Source organism: Macrotis lagotis, chromosome 2 (genome assembly GCF_037893015.1).
Source record: "Macrotis lagotis isolate mMagLag1 chromosome 2, bilby.v1.9.chrom.fasta, whole genome shotgun sequence".
Classification (NCBI taxonomy): Eukaryota; Metazoa; Chordata; class Mammalia; order Peramelemorphia; family Peramelidae; genus Macrotis; species Macrotis lagotis.
In genome coordinates this window covers 243,436,166-243,450,877 of record NC_133659.1, presented here as the reverse complement: position 1 = coordinate 243,450,877, position 14,712 = coordinate 243,436,166, and the positions used below count along the sequence as shown (strand labels likewise).

General features: G+C 35.6%; 1 protein-coding gene across 5 annotated transcripts in view; it reads right to left on the bottom strand.

Moving 5' to 3' along the window:
* NDEL1 (nudE neurodevelopment protein 1 like 1) overlaps positions 1–14,712 on the bottom strand; it is an 88,081-nt gene that overhangs the window by 54,276 nt on the left and 19,093 nt on the right. For all 5 annotated transcript variants that reach the window (XR_012476068.1, XM_074225588.1, XM_074225585.1 and 2 more), the window contains one exon: positions 4,465–4,562. Coding sequence is in view for 4 of the 5 variants with exons in the window: in XM_074225588.1 (XP_074081689.1) it covers positions 4,465–4,550 (86 nt within the window). In the remaining variant the exon portion in view is untranslated. Of the gene's footprint in view, positions 1–4,464; positions 4,563–14,712 lie in introns of those variants that run through there.

Below are 14,712 nucleotides of genomic sequence, written 5' to 3'. Positions count from 1 at the left end.
TCCAAGTTGTCTTTCTTCTGTTTGTTCATTTCCCAGACTGACTTTAACTCTTTGTTTAAGTGGGGTTCTGCTCCAAGGGTGGAGGATACAATGTCCCAAGCTTCTGAGGGTTTTTGAGACACCTCCCCAGAGACCTCAATTCCTTCAAGGTCTAATGAGAGACTCTGACTCCTCTTCCTGGACTGTGGATGACCACAAGCACTCCCCTCTGTACTGGAACCATGAGGAGGTTCCCTGCTCTGCTATGGCAGTATGGGGCCCCAGACTGCAACCTGGATCTGAATATAGTCAAAGCAACAGAGTTCTGCCCCAGATATAATAGAGAGACCTCTGCAGTCCCAAGCACTCTGGAAGCAGCTTCTGGGGCTCCATAGGTTCCAGGGGTCCTGTGCTGGCCTGGGCTTCCTGTTCACTCTGGTGTGGTAGCTTTCTCAATGACCTTCCAAGTTGTCCAAGGCAATCCTGGGGCTGAGAGGTCTGGAATCCACTCCACTGTCACAAACTCAGGTGCCTTCAAGGATCCAGGTTACCTTCAAGCTGTTCCTAGAAGGTTGGAGTTGGTTCACTCTGACATTGTGCAGTCCGGGATGCACTGCAGCCCTTTCCAACCCTGGTGAAACCCTTTCCTTGGATCTCCCAAGTTGTCTTGGGCAGAAAATTGTTTCCTTCAGTCTTTCTGTTGGTTCCATCACTTTAGACTTTGGTTAAAGTCATAATTCTAAGGCATTTGGGGTGGAAGAGTTTCTGGGAATTCTTACCTCCACTCTGCCATCTTGGCTCTGCCCTCCAAGAATTGTATTTCTAATGGGACAGTACTTGGACAGAGACTGTGAGTGTGAAATGACTATGAGGGAATGCTACTTACAAATCAATCAATCAACCCTTGACAATTGTACTTCTGTCAGGACAAATAAAAAAGAGGATGTCTTAATAGAGGTGTGGGTACAAGACAGGTTTAAAAGAATCAAGACATGAAAAGAAGGATTAGATTAGAAGAAGGCAAGGCATGAAGGTACACAAAGACCTACTGAAGTAAAGGGAAAGAGGGGAGGGTGAAAGCACTGAGTAAATCTTAATCTCAACAAATTTGGTCCAGAGGGAATAACATACATTCTCAAATGTGTTTTTCAAAATGTATACCGGGACAGCTAGGTGGCACAGTGGATAGAGCACTAGTCCTGGAGTCAGGAGGACCCGAGTTCAAATCCACCCTCAGACATTAAATAATTACCTAGCTGTGTGGCCCTAGGTAAGTCACTTAACCCCATTGCCTTGCAAAAAAAAAATGTATGCCTATCCTATAGGGAAGTTGGGGGGTGGGGGGCAAAGGAACTGATAAAAGGGAGGGTGAAAGTAAAACTAAAGTAAACATTAAAAAAGAAAAGTTAAAAGAGGAAAGGGAGAAGAAAAGGGAAGTGGGTTGATTAAGAGGTCAGAATCAGAAGCAAAACATTGGTGAGGAGAGATAGAGAAAAGTGTAAAAGGGGGAAGACAGCATGGAGAGAAATAGTAATCATAACTGCAAATATGAATGAAATGTTTTTCTTTCTTTCTCATGACATTTTTCTCCCTTAATTCTAATTCCTCTTTTACAATATGATGAATATGGAAATGCACGAGTGTACATGTACAATTTTTACCAGACTGTTTTCCTCTACTCTATGGGGAGAAGAGAAGGAAGAGATGATACCAGAAAAATGTTGAACTCATAAACTTGCAAATAGATCAATGCTAAAAATTATCTTTGTATGTAACAGGAAAATAAAATTTAAAAAATCAGGAGAAACAAGATGACTTCAGAAGCCTGGAAAGACTTGCATGGGGACAGCAAGGTGAATAGAGCAGGAGGACCTGAGTTCAAATCCGGCCTCAGACACTTACTAATTACCTAACTGCATGACCTTAGGCAAGTCACTTTACCCCATTGCCTTGCCAAAAAAACCCTAAAAAATAAGAAAAAGACTTGCATGAACAGATGCTGACTGAAGTGAACAGGATCAAGAAGAACACTGAATATATTAACAGCAACAGTGTGTGACGATCAATTATGATGGGCTTGTTCTTAGCAATACATGAATCAAAGACAATTAAAGAACATGTGATGGGAAATACCATCCATATCCAGAGAAGGAACTATAAGGTCTGAATACAGACCAAAGCTTACTACTTTCAATTTTTAAAATTTGTTTCATGTAATAAAGGGTTTTTTCCATGTCTTTTTCCCTTTTTGATTTGATTCTTCTTTCACAAAAGGATTAATATGGATATTCATGTTTAACATATTTATACTATGTATAACCTAAATTAGATAGCTTTCTATTATGGGAGGAGGGAGAGAAAGAAGGGAAGGAGAAAAATGTGAAACTTAAAAGCTTACCAAAAATGATTGTTGAAAACTTATCCTTGCATGTTGGAAAAAATACAAAAAAAAGATTAAAAAAAAAGATTCAAAGGTAGAGAATCAAAACTGGTCAACTAAAGAATCTCTAAACAAACTTACAAAGAGGATCACTAAACAGAGTTTGCAAATATAAACCCAGACTAAAATATAAACTCAATTCTCAGTGAAAATGCTGCTACGAATATAAACTCAATGGTGTATAGGCATCTGGAGTAAGAAGGGGGGGTGGGGGGGACGTGAGTGATGGAGGAAAGGATGGACCATGGGAGGAGAGTGGTCAGATATAACACATTTTCTTTTTTAGTTCTTGCAAGGGGCTGGGATTGGGTGGCCTGTCTTGGATCATAGGGCCGGGTGGATGCTGAGCCTAAGGGGTGGTATATGGGCTCGAGGACTCTTGGCCCCAGGGCCAGGGACATATCTGCTGTGCCACTCAGCTATCCTACAGCAGAGACAGAATGAAAGGAGAGACAAAATACAGTACATGGTAGTGGAGAAATAAGAAAGGAGGGAGTTGCGATCAGCAATGGCAACAGTGGAAAAATATGGAAGTAACTTTTGCAATGGACTTATCATAAAGAATGTGATCCACCTGCGACAGAGTTGTTGGTGTTGGAACAAAGACTGAAGCACATTTTTTATTATTATTATTTGGGGGGGGTGCAGGGCAAATGGGGCTGGGTGAGCTGCCTGGGGCTGCATAGCAGGGTGATCGTTGGGTGTCTGAGACCAGATTTGGACCCGGGTGCTCCTGGCTCAAGGGCCAGTGCTCTGTCCATCACCCAGCCACCGCTATTGTTATTACTATTTAATTTTATTTTGGGTCTTTTTTTTTAATTTTTTTGGTTTTTGCAGGGCAGTGGGGTTGGGGTGGCTTGCATATCATACAGCTGTGTTGGGTGTACGGGGCTGGATATGGGCTCGGTGCTCCTGGCTCCAGGGCTGGTGCTCCATCCACTGTGCCACCTGGCCATACCTACAATTATTACTATTATTTTTTAATTTTAATTTTTTTCTCTCCCCTTACTTTATCATTCAAGCAAGTCTATATTTTTGAAGGGAGGGGTTATTTTGTTTACTCTTAAACAAGAATATTTTATTAATGTATAAAAAATTATTTGTACAAAATGAGGATAAATAAATATTAAATATAAAAAAAAGAAAATGCTGCTATGATTATATACAAAAACCAAAAACCCCCAATATGCACAGCAACACTATATATAATAATAAATACCTGGGGAAAAAAACCAGTCTATCCAAAAATTAGGGAATGGCTCAATAAATTGTGATATATGAATGCAATTGAATATTAAAGTACTGTGAGAAGTGGTAAGTAAATACAAAGTCACAGAAACATGGGCAGACTTGTCTGAGGTAAAGCAGAGGCAAAATAAATAATTAATGGAAAGACTGCAATAATGTAAATTGAGATAATATTAAAAGGCAACAAAATTCACATCAATTACAATGGATAGTGTTGGAACCAAACTTTCAAAGGTAAAAACACATCATTCCTGTGGAAAGTGGAAAGTGGCAGAAACTTTTAGGTAAAAGTAGCTTTGCATGAGGGTCGGTCTGAGTAATTAGGATGCATCTGCTGTGTCAAAACAAAATATATCAAAAAATATATCAATAACAAAAGAAAAAGAAAATATAGTCATGTCCATTATTAAATAATAATAACAAACAAGAAATAACAAACAAGCACAAAAATTATAGGGCAACTACAAATTTTTCAACCAAATTTAACACTTTCTTTATTACTATTATTCACAGAAACAAAGTTTTATTTTATAGACATTGTATCTATAAGCAGAGCCTAGATTACGAGACTTGTCCAAGGTCACACAATAATAAATAGCAAACAAAGAATAGTACAAACACTCAATTAAAAACATATTACATTACTATGTAATACAGACCACAATCTTCCACTCCCTCCTAATTCTGAAAACCTAACTTTTGAATAAATATACTATTTTAAAATAATAGTAAAAAACAGAACTTGGGCAAATATTCCAATTATTATACTATTCCCTACTGCTTTTTTCAACATTTACCTTTGTTTGTATTTCAAGGAAAGTTCCTTCCAATAAGCCGTTTCCTCCTTTAAACTTGAAAAGTCTGGTATTTCCTCACCATCCATGGTCAAAACAGTCTGTAATACAATAACATATTTAAAAGTTTTAAGAACTGAACATGAGGAAAAAGTCCATGTAAACAAATACTTTTTTTTAATAAATTCTATAATAGTACAACTCATTGACACTGCATATCAAAGATTCTGGGCAAGTAGAATTTGTTACTTTAGTTTGAGTCATCTATTTTTAACCTTGCTTTCCTCTGCCAGTGCCATACAGAGACTGACAAGATCAAGAAACAATAAAAATAAAAGTTCCTTTAATTATAGTTAACAGATTGTAGAGATTAATGGATTCCACAGTACTTACTGTGGTAGGAAGAAGGATGCCTGCAACTATTGCTTTTTGGGTCAGAGATAACGGAAGAATGCCATGGCAGCTCCCACTAGAACAATTACTCTAAATCTGCCACCCAAGGAGAATTTCAAGGAAAGCTATACACAGTTCTAATAAATATTAGTTCATTGTTTATTTGGGTTTTTACCTCTAGCCCTCCAGAAACCCTATGCTCTAAAATGAATGTCTTTGCTTCATGTGCTCCTCCACATAGCCTTCACTTTTCTTTTCTTTTTTGGTCTTGGGAATTCACCTGCATATCATTCCCTCTACCAATGAGGACAGCAACATTTCTGTAACAGTCATTTTTTTTTTTTAGGGTTTTGTAAGGCAAATGGGGTTAAGGGCTTGCCCAAGGCCACACAGCTAGGTAATTATTAAGTGTCTGAGACCAGATTTGAACCCAGGTACTCCTGACTCCAGGGCCAGTGCTTTATCACTAGGCCACCTAGCCGCCCCCGTAACATACAGTCTTAAGAAAAGTGAACTGGATCAGTGAAGTTAAGTACCCAAGGTCACACAACAAATATGTATCAGAGGGCAGGACTTGAACCAAGGTATTCTTTCACCCTCCAATGGAGGATCTCATAGGTAGACAGAAGGAAAAAATTTTAGTCACTGACTTGATGTAGCCTAACTTTGACTCCAACTGGCTTTCTGGAATTCCCAATCAAGTCAATCAGATCTGGAGTCAAAGTATTAAGGTTAAAAAAGCAGAAAAATCAGTAATTAAGGCCAATTCAGAAAATGAGAAGGGTCTCCAATTTAGCTGTAGTTTAGATAACAAAGGCACACTGAAGAAGTCTAAGAGGGGTTAACAATTAAAAAATTAAAATTAAATTGAACAATTTAGTCTTGTTATCCTTTTGTACAACAAGACAACTAAACTTTCTGGGAAACATCAATACTCAGAGCTGAAGTAGATAGTCTTCTTTTTTTTTTAGGTTTTTGCAAGGCAAAATGGCTTGCCCAAGGCCACACAGCTAGGTAATTATTAAGTGTCTGAGACCAGATTTGAACCCAGGTACTCCTGACTCCAGGGCCAGTGCTTTATCCACTGCACTACCTAGCCACCCCAGTAGATAGTCTTTTAAAGGTTATAGAAGCCTTATCTCCTTTGGGACCAACTCTTTTGAGGTCTCCTAGATATTACTAAAATGATTATATGGCAAATACCATATGGTGTTTCAAGTTCAGGTCTCCCTGAAATTTCCAGATCTCTTTTTATTCTGCCTCTCAAATCAATTACCTAGTTATTGAGTATTCTATTTGACATAAACATAGTCCCATCTTTTATCCATATGAAAATTACCTTCAAATATTATGAAATGATCAGTAAATAATGGCAGTTCCTGAAATGACCAATTTTTTTTACATTGCAATAATCAAAATATGAAATGTAACAATCATGTACAAGAAATATTTCAGAGTAAGAATTGATAGGATTTGGTTAGCTGCCTGGATATAAGGGATAAAAGAGGCAAAGTAAAAGTGTATTCATATTTCAAACTTGGAGAACAAGAGAAAACAGCAACAGGAAGTTGGGAGGGGAGACTATTTAGGAGGGAAAATAAGTTCTGGTGTGTCCTTTGAGGGATACCAATACATAAAAGGTAAAATTGTTTATGAAACCATTGGAGAGATGGGCTTGGGAATTAGGTAAAAGGTATGAACTGAAGAACCAGATTTGGAAATAATTTTGATAAAAGGAAGTCCCTACAAAACCTTAGGAATGGATAAGATCTTTAATCAATCAACAAGTAGATAGCTATTAATTGCCTACTATATTGCAGAGACTATGATAGACAAAGACAAAACAGAACAGACTTTGACCTGCTTATATTCTATCAGGAGAGAAAACGCATGCATTAGATATATGCAAAATAGATACAAGACATAAAGAGAAAAGGGGAAAACTTCAACAGCTTGAGATATGAGGTAAGACTTCATGTTCAAAGTTGAGATTAATTTTGAAGGAAATCAGGTATATTTCAATAGGCTACCATGAAGAGAGAGTGCCATTTGGCTACCAATGCAAAAGCACAGAAATGGGAAATGTTATGAGATCAGAATGACCTGATTACAAAATATATGAAATGGAATATACAGTAAGGTCAGAAATATAGGTTAGAGTCAAGTTTACAAAGACTTGGTGTCAAAAGAAAAATTTAAATTTTCTCCTAAAAATAAGAGATAATCAATGAAGTTAGTTGAGATGGGGAGTGATATGGTTATACCTGCAATTTTAGAAAAATCACTTTAGGAACTGAGTGAAAAGGGGACTAGAGAAAAGACAGATCACAGGTAGGAGAGACCAATAAGAAGGCTACAAGAAAAGTTCAGGCAAAAGGTGATGATAAGGTCTTCTACTAGGTTGATGTATGGCAAAAAAAGAAAAGGTTGAACACCAACATTGTTTCAGAGGTAGAAACAAGAAGAGGGGTGAGTTTGTGGGGAAAGAGCAAGTTCAGTTTCAGACATGTCTCTTGGACAATCAAACCGAAAAGAATTGAGGAGGGAGGGGGAGGACAATCAAGAGTACAGCTTTTTCTAGCAATCTGTGAAAAATCTCTAAAGTATCTTTTCAACTCTAATTCTTTGATTTTATAAACCCCCCCCAGTTTTCTGAGACAAATTAAATTTGTGCAAGCTACAAGTATACCAAAGACCAACAATTGAATTACAGTGAACTTCCCAAAGAAGGAAAATTATAACTGAAGAAACCAGAATGCAACATATACAAAATTATAAAGCACTAGCCATGAACTTAAGATTTAGCTACAATAAAACTAAGTATGTTGGAAGAAAGAGAGAGAGCACATTCTTAAGAATCATTTAGGGGAAGCTAGGTGGCACAGTGGATAGAGCACCAGCCCTGGAATCAGGAGTACCTGAGTTCAAATCTGACCTAAGACACTTAATAATTACCTAGCTGTGTAGCCTTGGGCAAGCCACTTAACCCCATTGGCCTCACAAAAACCTTTAAAAACCTTTAAAAAAAAAAAAGAATCATTTAGACTCTGAAAAATTTTAAGGCCCTATGTACCTCAAAAAAGTCTCTAAACAACTAGCCTTCAAATCTAAAGGGTATCTAATACAATTCATGATGTTCTAAAAATATTCTAGAAAGAAATTTAGAATTATGTGAAGCAAATGACTAAAATATCAACACCATTTTGGTAGTAATATACCCCAAGAAAATTAAAGATAAATAGAAAGGTCTCATTTATACCAAAATTTTCAACAGAGCATTATGTTTTATAGTAAAAAAGAACTGGATGCAAACTGGATGCCCATTTAACAAGGACTAGACTAAACAAATGACATACGAATGCAATAAGGCATTATTCTGACATAAAATATGAATATGAAAAATTAAGAGAATCATAGGAAAATATAGGAATTAGTACACACTGAAGGAAGCAGGACCAGGAAACAATATTCAATGATTACAACAATGGAAATGAAAGATCAACAGAAAAAAAACAATAACAAAACCCTAAAGATTACCTAAGAGGCAATTAGGTGACATGGGACTGGTACAATCTGTGGAAAAACCTTTAAGGTATGTTTTCAACTCTAATTCTATGATTTTATAGAGCCCCACAAGGCAGAACTCAAGATTCAGTTTACCTAGACAAATTAAACTTGTGCATGATAACGAAAAAAAACCCTGCAAAGTACAAGTATATCAAATACCAACAACAGTTGGTCCTAGAATCAGAAGCACCTGATCTGACACTGTAAAAGACAGTAAACTGTTTGACCTAGCAAAGTTATTTTAACACCAAATGTCTACCAAAAAAAAATTAACTAAAATGACCTGACTATACATTTTTATTATAGGTTTTATTTTTCTAGCTTTTTTAATAAGTAGAGAGAAAGGAGAGAATTTGGAATTGAAAATAAAATTTAAAATGATGATGATAATGATGATGACAAGCATGACCAAACTTGGCCTCAAAAAAAAAAGGATGAGAGGAATTATAGATGTGCAACTGTCAGTCTAGGTTGATGGTTACTTTTATTGAACTGATTTTGTTGAAATGTTCTGGAGTTTTTTGTTTTATTATAAGAGATGACGCTAGGTAGGTGGGGAGAATAAATTTGTAAATGAAATGAAAAAATAAAATATGTTATTAATAAATGCTTTTAAAAATTTGTTTGGGCACAAAAAAATTATAATTCTTAAATAAAGATAAAACACTAACAAAATAAATGAACTCTCAGAAAATTGGGTTACCTGAATCACTATTACAGAAAGGGGTTTCAGATAAGGAAAAAAAATGGGGAAGAAATAAAATAATCACAAATAGATTTTTTTGTTTGTTTTATGCAAGGCAATGGGGTTAAGTGACTTGCCCAAGGTCACACAGCTAGGTAATTATTAAATGCCTGAGGCCAAACTTGAACTCAGATTCTCCTGACACAAGGGCCTGTGCTCTATCCACTGTACCAACTAGCTAGCCCATCCCAAATATTTTTGATAAAGTAGAGGTTCAAGTTAAAACTGGATAGCTAGTCCTCTGCAGATACTGTGCCCCAGATAATCTATTAAGTTCTGAAATTCATCTTAGGACTAAACTCACTGGACAGTTAAGTAGACCTTTGACTTCAATCCTCTGTACCTAATCAGTCCCAGTCTGCTTAAATATTACTAATCATTAAATATTCTCTTGACCCTAACACCACCTAAATCTATTATAGGATTATAGGACAATTCTTCCTTTCACAACCTAGAAAAAGTTATCTTTATCGCTTCAGCTTTATCACCTTCCACTCCTTCAATGCTTGTAGTTTGTCTCAACTAAAACAGCTATTTCCAAAATCACTAATGACCTCTTTATTTCTTAATTCAATGGCACTTTCTTAGTCCTCATCATTTTTAATTTCTATTTATAAATCTAATAGTACTGACCACTCCTTCTTTCTGTGTATTTTCTACTCCCTAGCTTTTCTGTCACTGTTTCATCATACCCATGAGGTGTTTTTTTTTCATCCCATCTGTCAAAGCCAACAGTCTCCTTTGCTGTGCTCCACCCTCTACCTATCTATAGGTGTCTCCTAGCACTCTTTTCTCAGTCTCATCCTCTAATCTCTCCTGGTAATTCCCAAGAATTCATCTATCAGCTCTACACAATCTCCCAGATCTAAATATCAGATTCTATTCTGACTTCTGAGTTCCAGACTTTAAAATAAAGCAACAAACATATGTGAAGTCCTTTCCAGGTGCTAGACATTGTGTTAGGTACTGGTATAAATACAAAGAATGAAACAACCCTAATCTCAACTACACCTGGATCATGGTCATCTGAAACTCCACATGTACAAGAGGACACCATTCTTCCAATCCGGGTTTGCAACCTAGTGTTTCCTTACTCTTCACAGTCTCACCAAACAACTCCCTGACACCCTAACTAATCAATGATCAAGACTTGTTTATTCTATAAAATGCAAATTTCTCCAATCTGTTAATTTCTATTAACCCAATAATCACTCTATATATGGGCTCTCATCTTCTCTCACCTGAATTACAATGGCTTTTTAATTCATCTCCTGCATCTCATCTCTTCCCTCTATAATCCATTTTCCACCCAACTCAAAACTAACATTCAAAGCAAGGGGAAAACCACCTAATTTCTTGGACCAAGAAGCATCAGGGGCTTCCCACTGCCCCTTAGGCTAAAATCAAACTCTAGTTTGTTATTTGAAATCTTTCATAAACTGACTCCAACCTATTTTTCCAGTTTGATTACCTACCCTTGGGCACTCTTATGCTTTGATCAAAGTAATAGGTGTTCCATCACAAACAGCAACAGCATTCCATCTTTTGCTTCCATGATTCTACACAAATTATTCCTCATATCTGGAATGTTCTTCCTCTACAAATCAGTCTCCTGGAACCCTAGCAAGGTTCAGCTTAAGAATCAACTCCTCTCATCACACTCAATTTGGATCAATGTACAACATGGAAACAAAATAAAGACTGACAGATTGCTTTCTGTGGTGGAGGTGGAGGGAGGGAAGTAAGATTGGGAGAAAAACTGTAAAACTCAAATAAAATCTTTAATAAGAATCAACTCCTTCCGGTGGCTAGGTGGCACAGTGGAGAGAGCACCGGCCCTGGAGTCAGGAGTACCTGAGTTCAAATCCGACCTCAATCATTTAATAATTATCTAGCCACTTAACCACATTGCCTAGCAAAAACCTAAAAAACTAAACAAAACAAAACAACTCCTTCAAGAAGCCTCTCAAGATTCCCCCAGTTTGTTTGTTCCTCAAATTACAACTTAGCAAGACAAATGGGGTTAAGTGGCTTGCCCAAGGCCACACAGCTATGTCATTATTAAGCCTCTGAGGACGGATTTGAACTCAAGTACTCCTGAATCCAGGGCCAATGCTCTATCCACTGCGCCACCTAGCGGCCTCAAGACTTAAAAATTTAATTAATTGTAATGATCATCATAATTACCATCTGAAAAAGAGGAGTGGATACACACAAGATAAAAAGAGTGACACAGAAATATGAATTTGTTTTGCTTGATAATACATGTTAAAAGGATTTTCTTTTCCTTTTTTGCTGAGGAAGGGGTGTTTTCCCCCCCTCTAGGTTAATCAGGGGATAAAAGGTTGAAGAGGATGAAGTTAGCATCAATGAAACCAAAAAAGGGAGACTAAATTCATAAAGTAATTTAAATAGTCATGATATTAACACAATCCAACCAGGGGAATTGATATTTAAGTCTTTATTCCATAAAGAACATTTGGTATTGAATTCACAGTAATCCTGTGTTTTGACAGATGAATTCCCAAATGTTTTCATTTTGAGATTTTACATGAATTGCTTTCTCTATGATGTTCCTATTGAGTTTTATTAATAATATGAAGAAAAACATTATTTTTATGAATTTATTTTATATTTTGCTCCTAAACTGAAATTGTTTCAAACAATTTTGAGTCAGATTTCTAGGGTTCTCTAAATAAACTAGACTTTTAAAAAAAATTTTGTTTTTCTTTACTCCTACATTGTCTTTATCTTGTCAAGTTATAAAAGCCACCATTTTAGAATATCAGGTAAGAGATAAAAATGAACATACTTGCTTTAACCTCAGATCTTTTTTTTTCAAAGACCTCTAGCATTTCTTTATTACATATAATTCTAATTCTTAGTTTTTCATAAATACTATTTAATGATGATGATGATTGTTTGTCCTTTGTTCTCAAAGACCATGATATCAGGAGGTAATGCCATGACATGCACATGAATTGGATTTGAGTGGGGGGGGTGCTATGCTGAGTCTCATTTTCTCCTCCAGAACCATCAGGGTCCAATAGTAAGATGTGAATAAGAATGACTGGAGATGGCCCTGGATGCAAGGAAATCAGGATTAAGTGACTTGCCCAAGATCACACAACTAGAAAGTATCTGAGGCCAGATTTGAACTCATGTCCTTCTGACTTCACAGATAATGCTCTGTGTACTTGTCATCTAACAGCTAACTGACTCAGTGAATAGAGTGTTAGACTTGGAGTCAGGAGGACCTGAGTTCAAATCCACTATGGCAAACCATGCCAGTAAATATTATTTACCATACTAAGGAAAAGTTCATTTATTCCTATATTCTTTAGGATTTTAATGAAATGGGTGGTATATTTCATCAAAAGCTCTTATGAATCTTTTGATATAATCAGGTAATTTATATATTTTTTAATTCACAAAATCTCAAGTTTAGAGTTTCCTTAATGCTGAGCCAACCCTCTATTCTTGGTATAAATCCACCCTAGTTACACTGTATAATTTTTTTAATGTGTATCATTTTGCTAATATTTTATTCAACTTTCACACTAGATATATTAGATAATGCTCTATAATTTTCCTTCTCTTATTTCTTTTTCCCAGGTTTGGGTAGGAGACAAATAGGAAGATGTCATCTTCCGCTGTCTTTACAAGCAAGTTAATGAAATACTGAAATTATTGCTCACATATTTGATCATTGTAAATCTACATGGGTCTTATACAATTTTATCTTGATATCAAGTTACTTAGATTCTCTATTTTTGTCTTGTTAATCCGGGTATTTTGACAATTTTATGAATATTCATCCATTTCTTTTTTCAGTTTTATTGCCATATAATTAGCAAAAAAAATGTTAAAACTTTTTTCTTATTGGCTATAAATTCTTAATTTAGTCTTACTCTTTTAAAAAAATCAAATGAATTGTCTGTTAATAAACTAAGATATCTAGTAAGGATAAAACTTTTTTCTTATTGGCTATAAATTCTTAATTTAGTCTTACTCTTTTTTTTAAAAAATCAAATGAATTGTCTGTTAATAAACTAAGATATCTAGTAAGGAACTTACTTGAAAAGAACTGCTAGGAAGGGCTAAGTTTTTAGACAGAAATTAAACTTATTCAAGCTTCCACTATATTCCACAATAAATTCAAAATGATACATGATACACCATACAAATACACCATAAAAAAGATAAGATCTTACCACTTAAAAATTTTAAGATCATAAACTTTTCACAGGTGTGAGTAAAAGGGTGAACTCTTTGATTACATTAAATAAAAAGTCTTTATATAAACAAAAATAATAACAGCATAAAAAAGGAACTGGTCAATTGGGGTGGATAAAACCCCTTTATGTCACTATTTCTGATAAAAATATAATGTCCAAGATACATAAACAACTAAAAGAAATATAAAAATTTAAAAGCCACTATCCAATAGACAAATGGTCCAAGGATATAAACAGTTCTCAAAAGAATTACAAACTTCTAACAGAATGCTCCAAAACACTAATAAAGAAAAAATTCATAGAGAAACAAATCTGAAGTTGGCAGACTACAGCAAAAAAAGACAAATGATGGCAACAGTCAATGCTGAAGGAACTACAGGAAGACAGGTATATTAATGCATGGCTAGTGGAGATATGAATTGGTATAACATTCTGGGAAGCAATTTGGAATTGTGTTAAGAGAATAATAATAACCTTTGACACAGAGATTCCACTAGTAGGCCTATACCCCAAGGAAGACAATGATTAAAAAAAAAGGCTCCTTTTATTTAGAAAATCTTTAAAGTACCTAGCTGTGTGGACTTGAGCAAGCCACTTAACACCATCTGCCTAGCAAACAAACAAGAAAATCTTTACAGAAGCAAATGTCCAATGATGGGGATACAGATAAATAAATTGAGTTAAGGAATGAATATTACAAGAAAGGGTAAATCTGACAAAACTATAGAAAGCAAAGAAACAAACTGATGTAAAGTAAGCATAACTAGGAAAACAATAAAAACAATTTTTTAAAAAATTCATTTCTTCAACTGCAAATCATTTTTAAATTATTTTTTTAAAATTTAGTTTTCCCTTTTAAAAAATCAGTTTGTCACTTAGTCTTGTTTTTTGTCTTGTTTTGGGGGAACCCTCCCCCCAAAAGATCTTTCTGCTGTTTATCAGTTCAGTGGAGGTTTTTGTTTGTCTTTGATTTTTTTTTTTAGATTTTTGCAAGGCAAATGGAGTTAAGTGGCTTGCCCAAGGCCACACAGCTAGGTAATTAAGTGTCTGAGGCCAGGTTTGAACTCAGGTACTCCTGACTCCAGAATCAGTGTTCTATCCACTGTGCCACCTAGCCACCCCTGTCTTTGATTTTTCAGAATTATTTTAGTTTTTATTTTGAGAGGAGATTTATTACAAAATCAATCTTTTTTGTGGATGAATATCTAGAGACAAAAATTTCCCACAAAACAGTGTTTTTGTTCCAAAAGTTTTGGTATGTTATCTCAAGAGTTATTAGAGTCTTTCTCCCAAGTGGGGTTAAAGCCA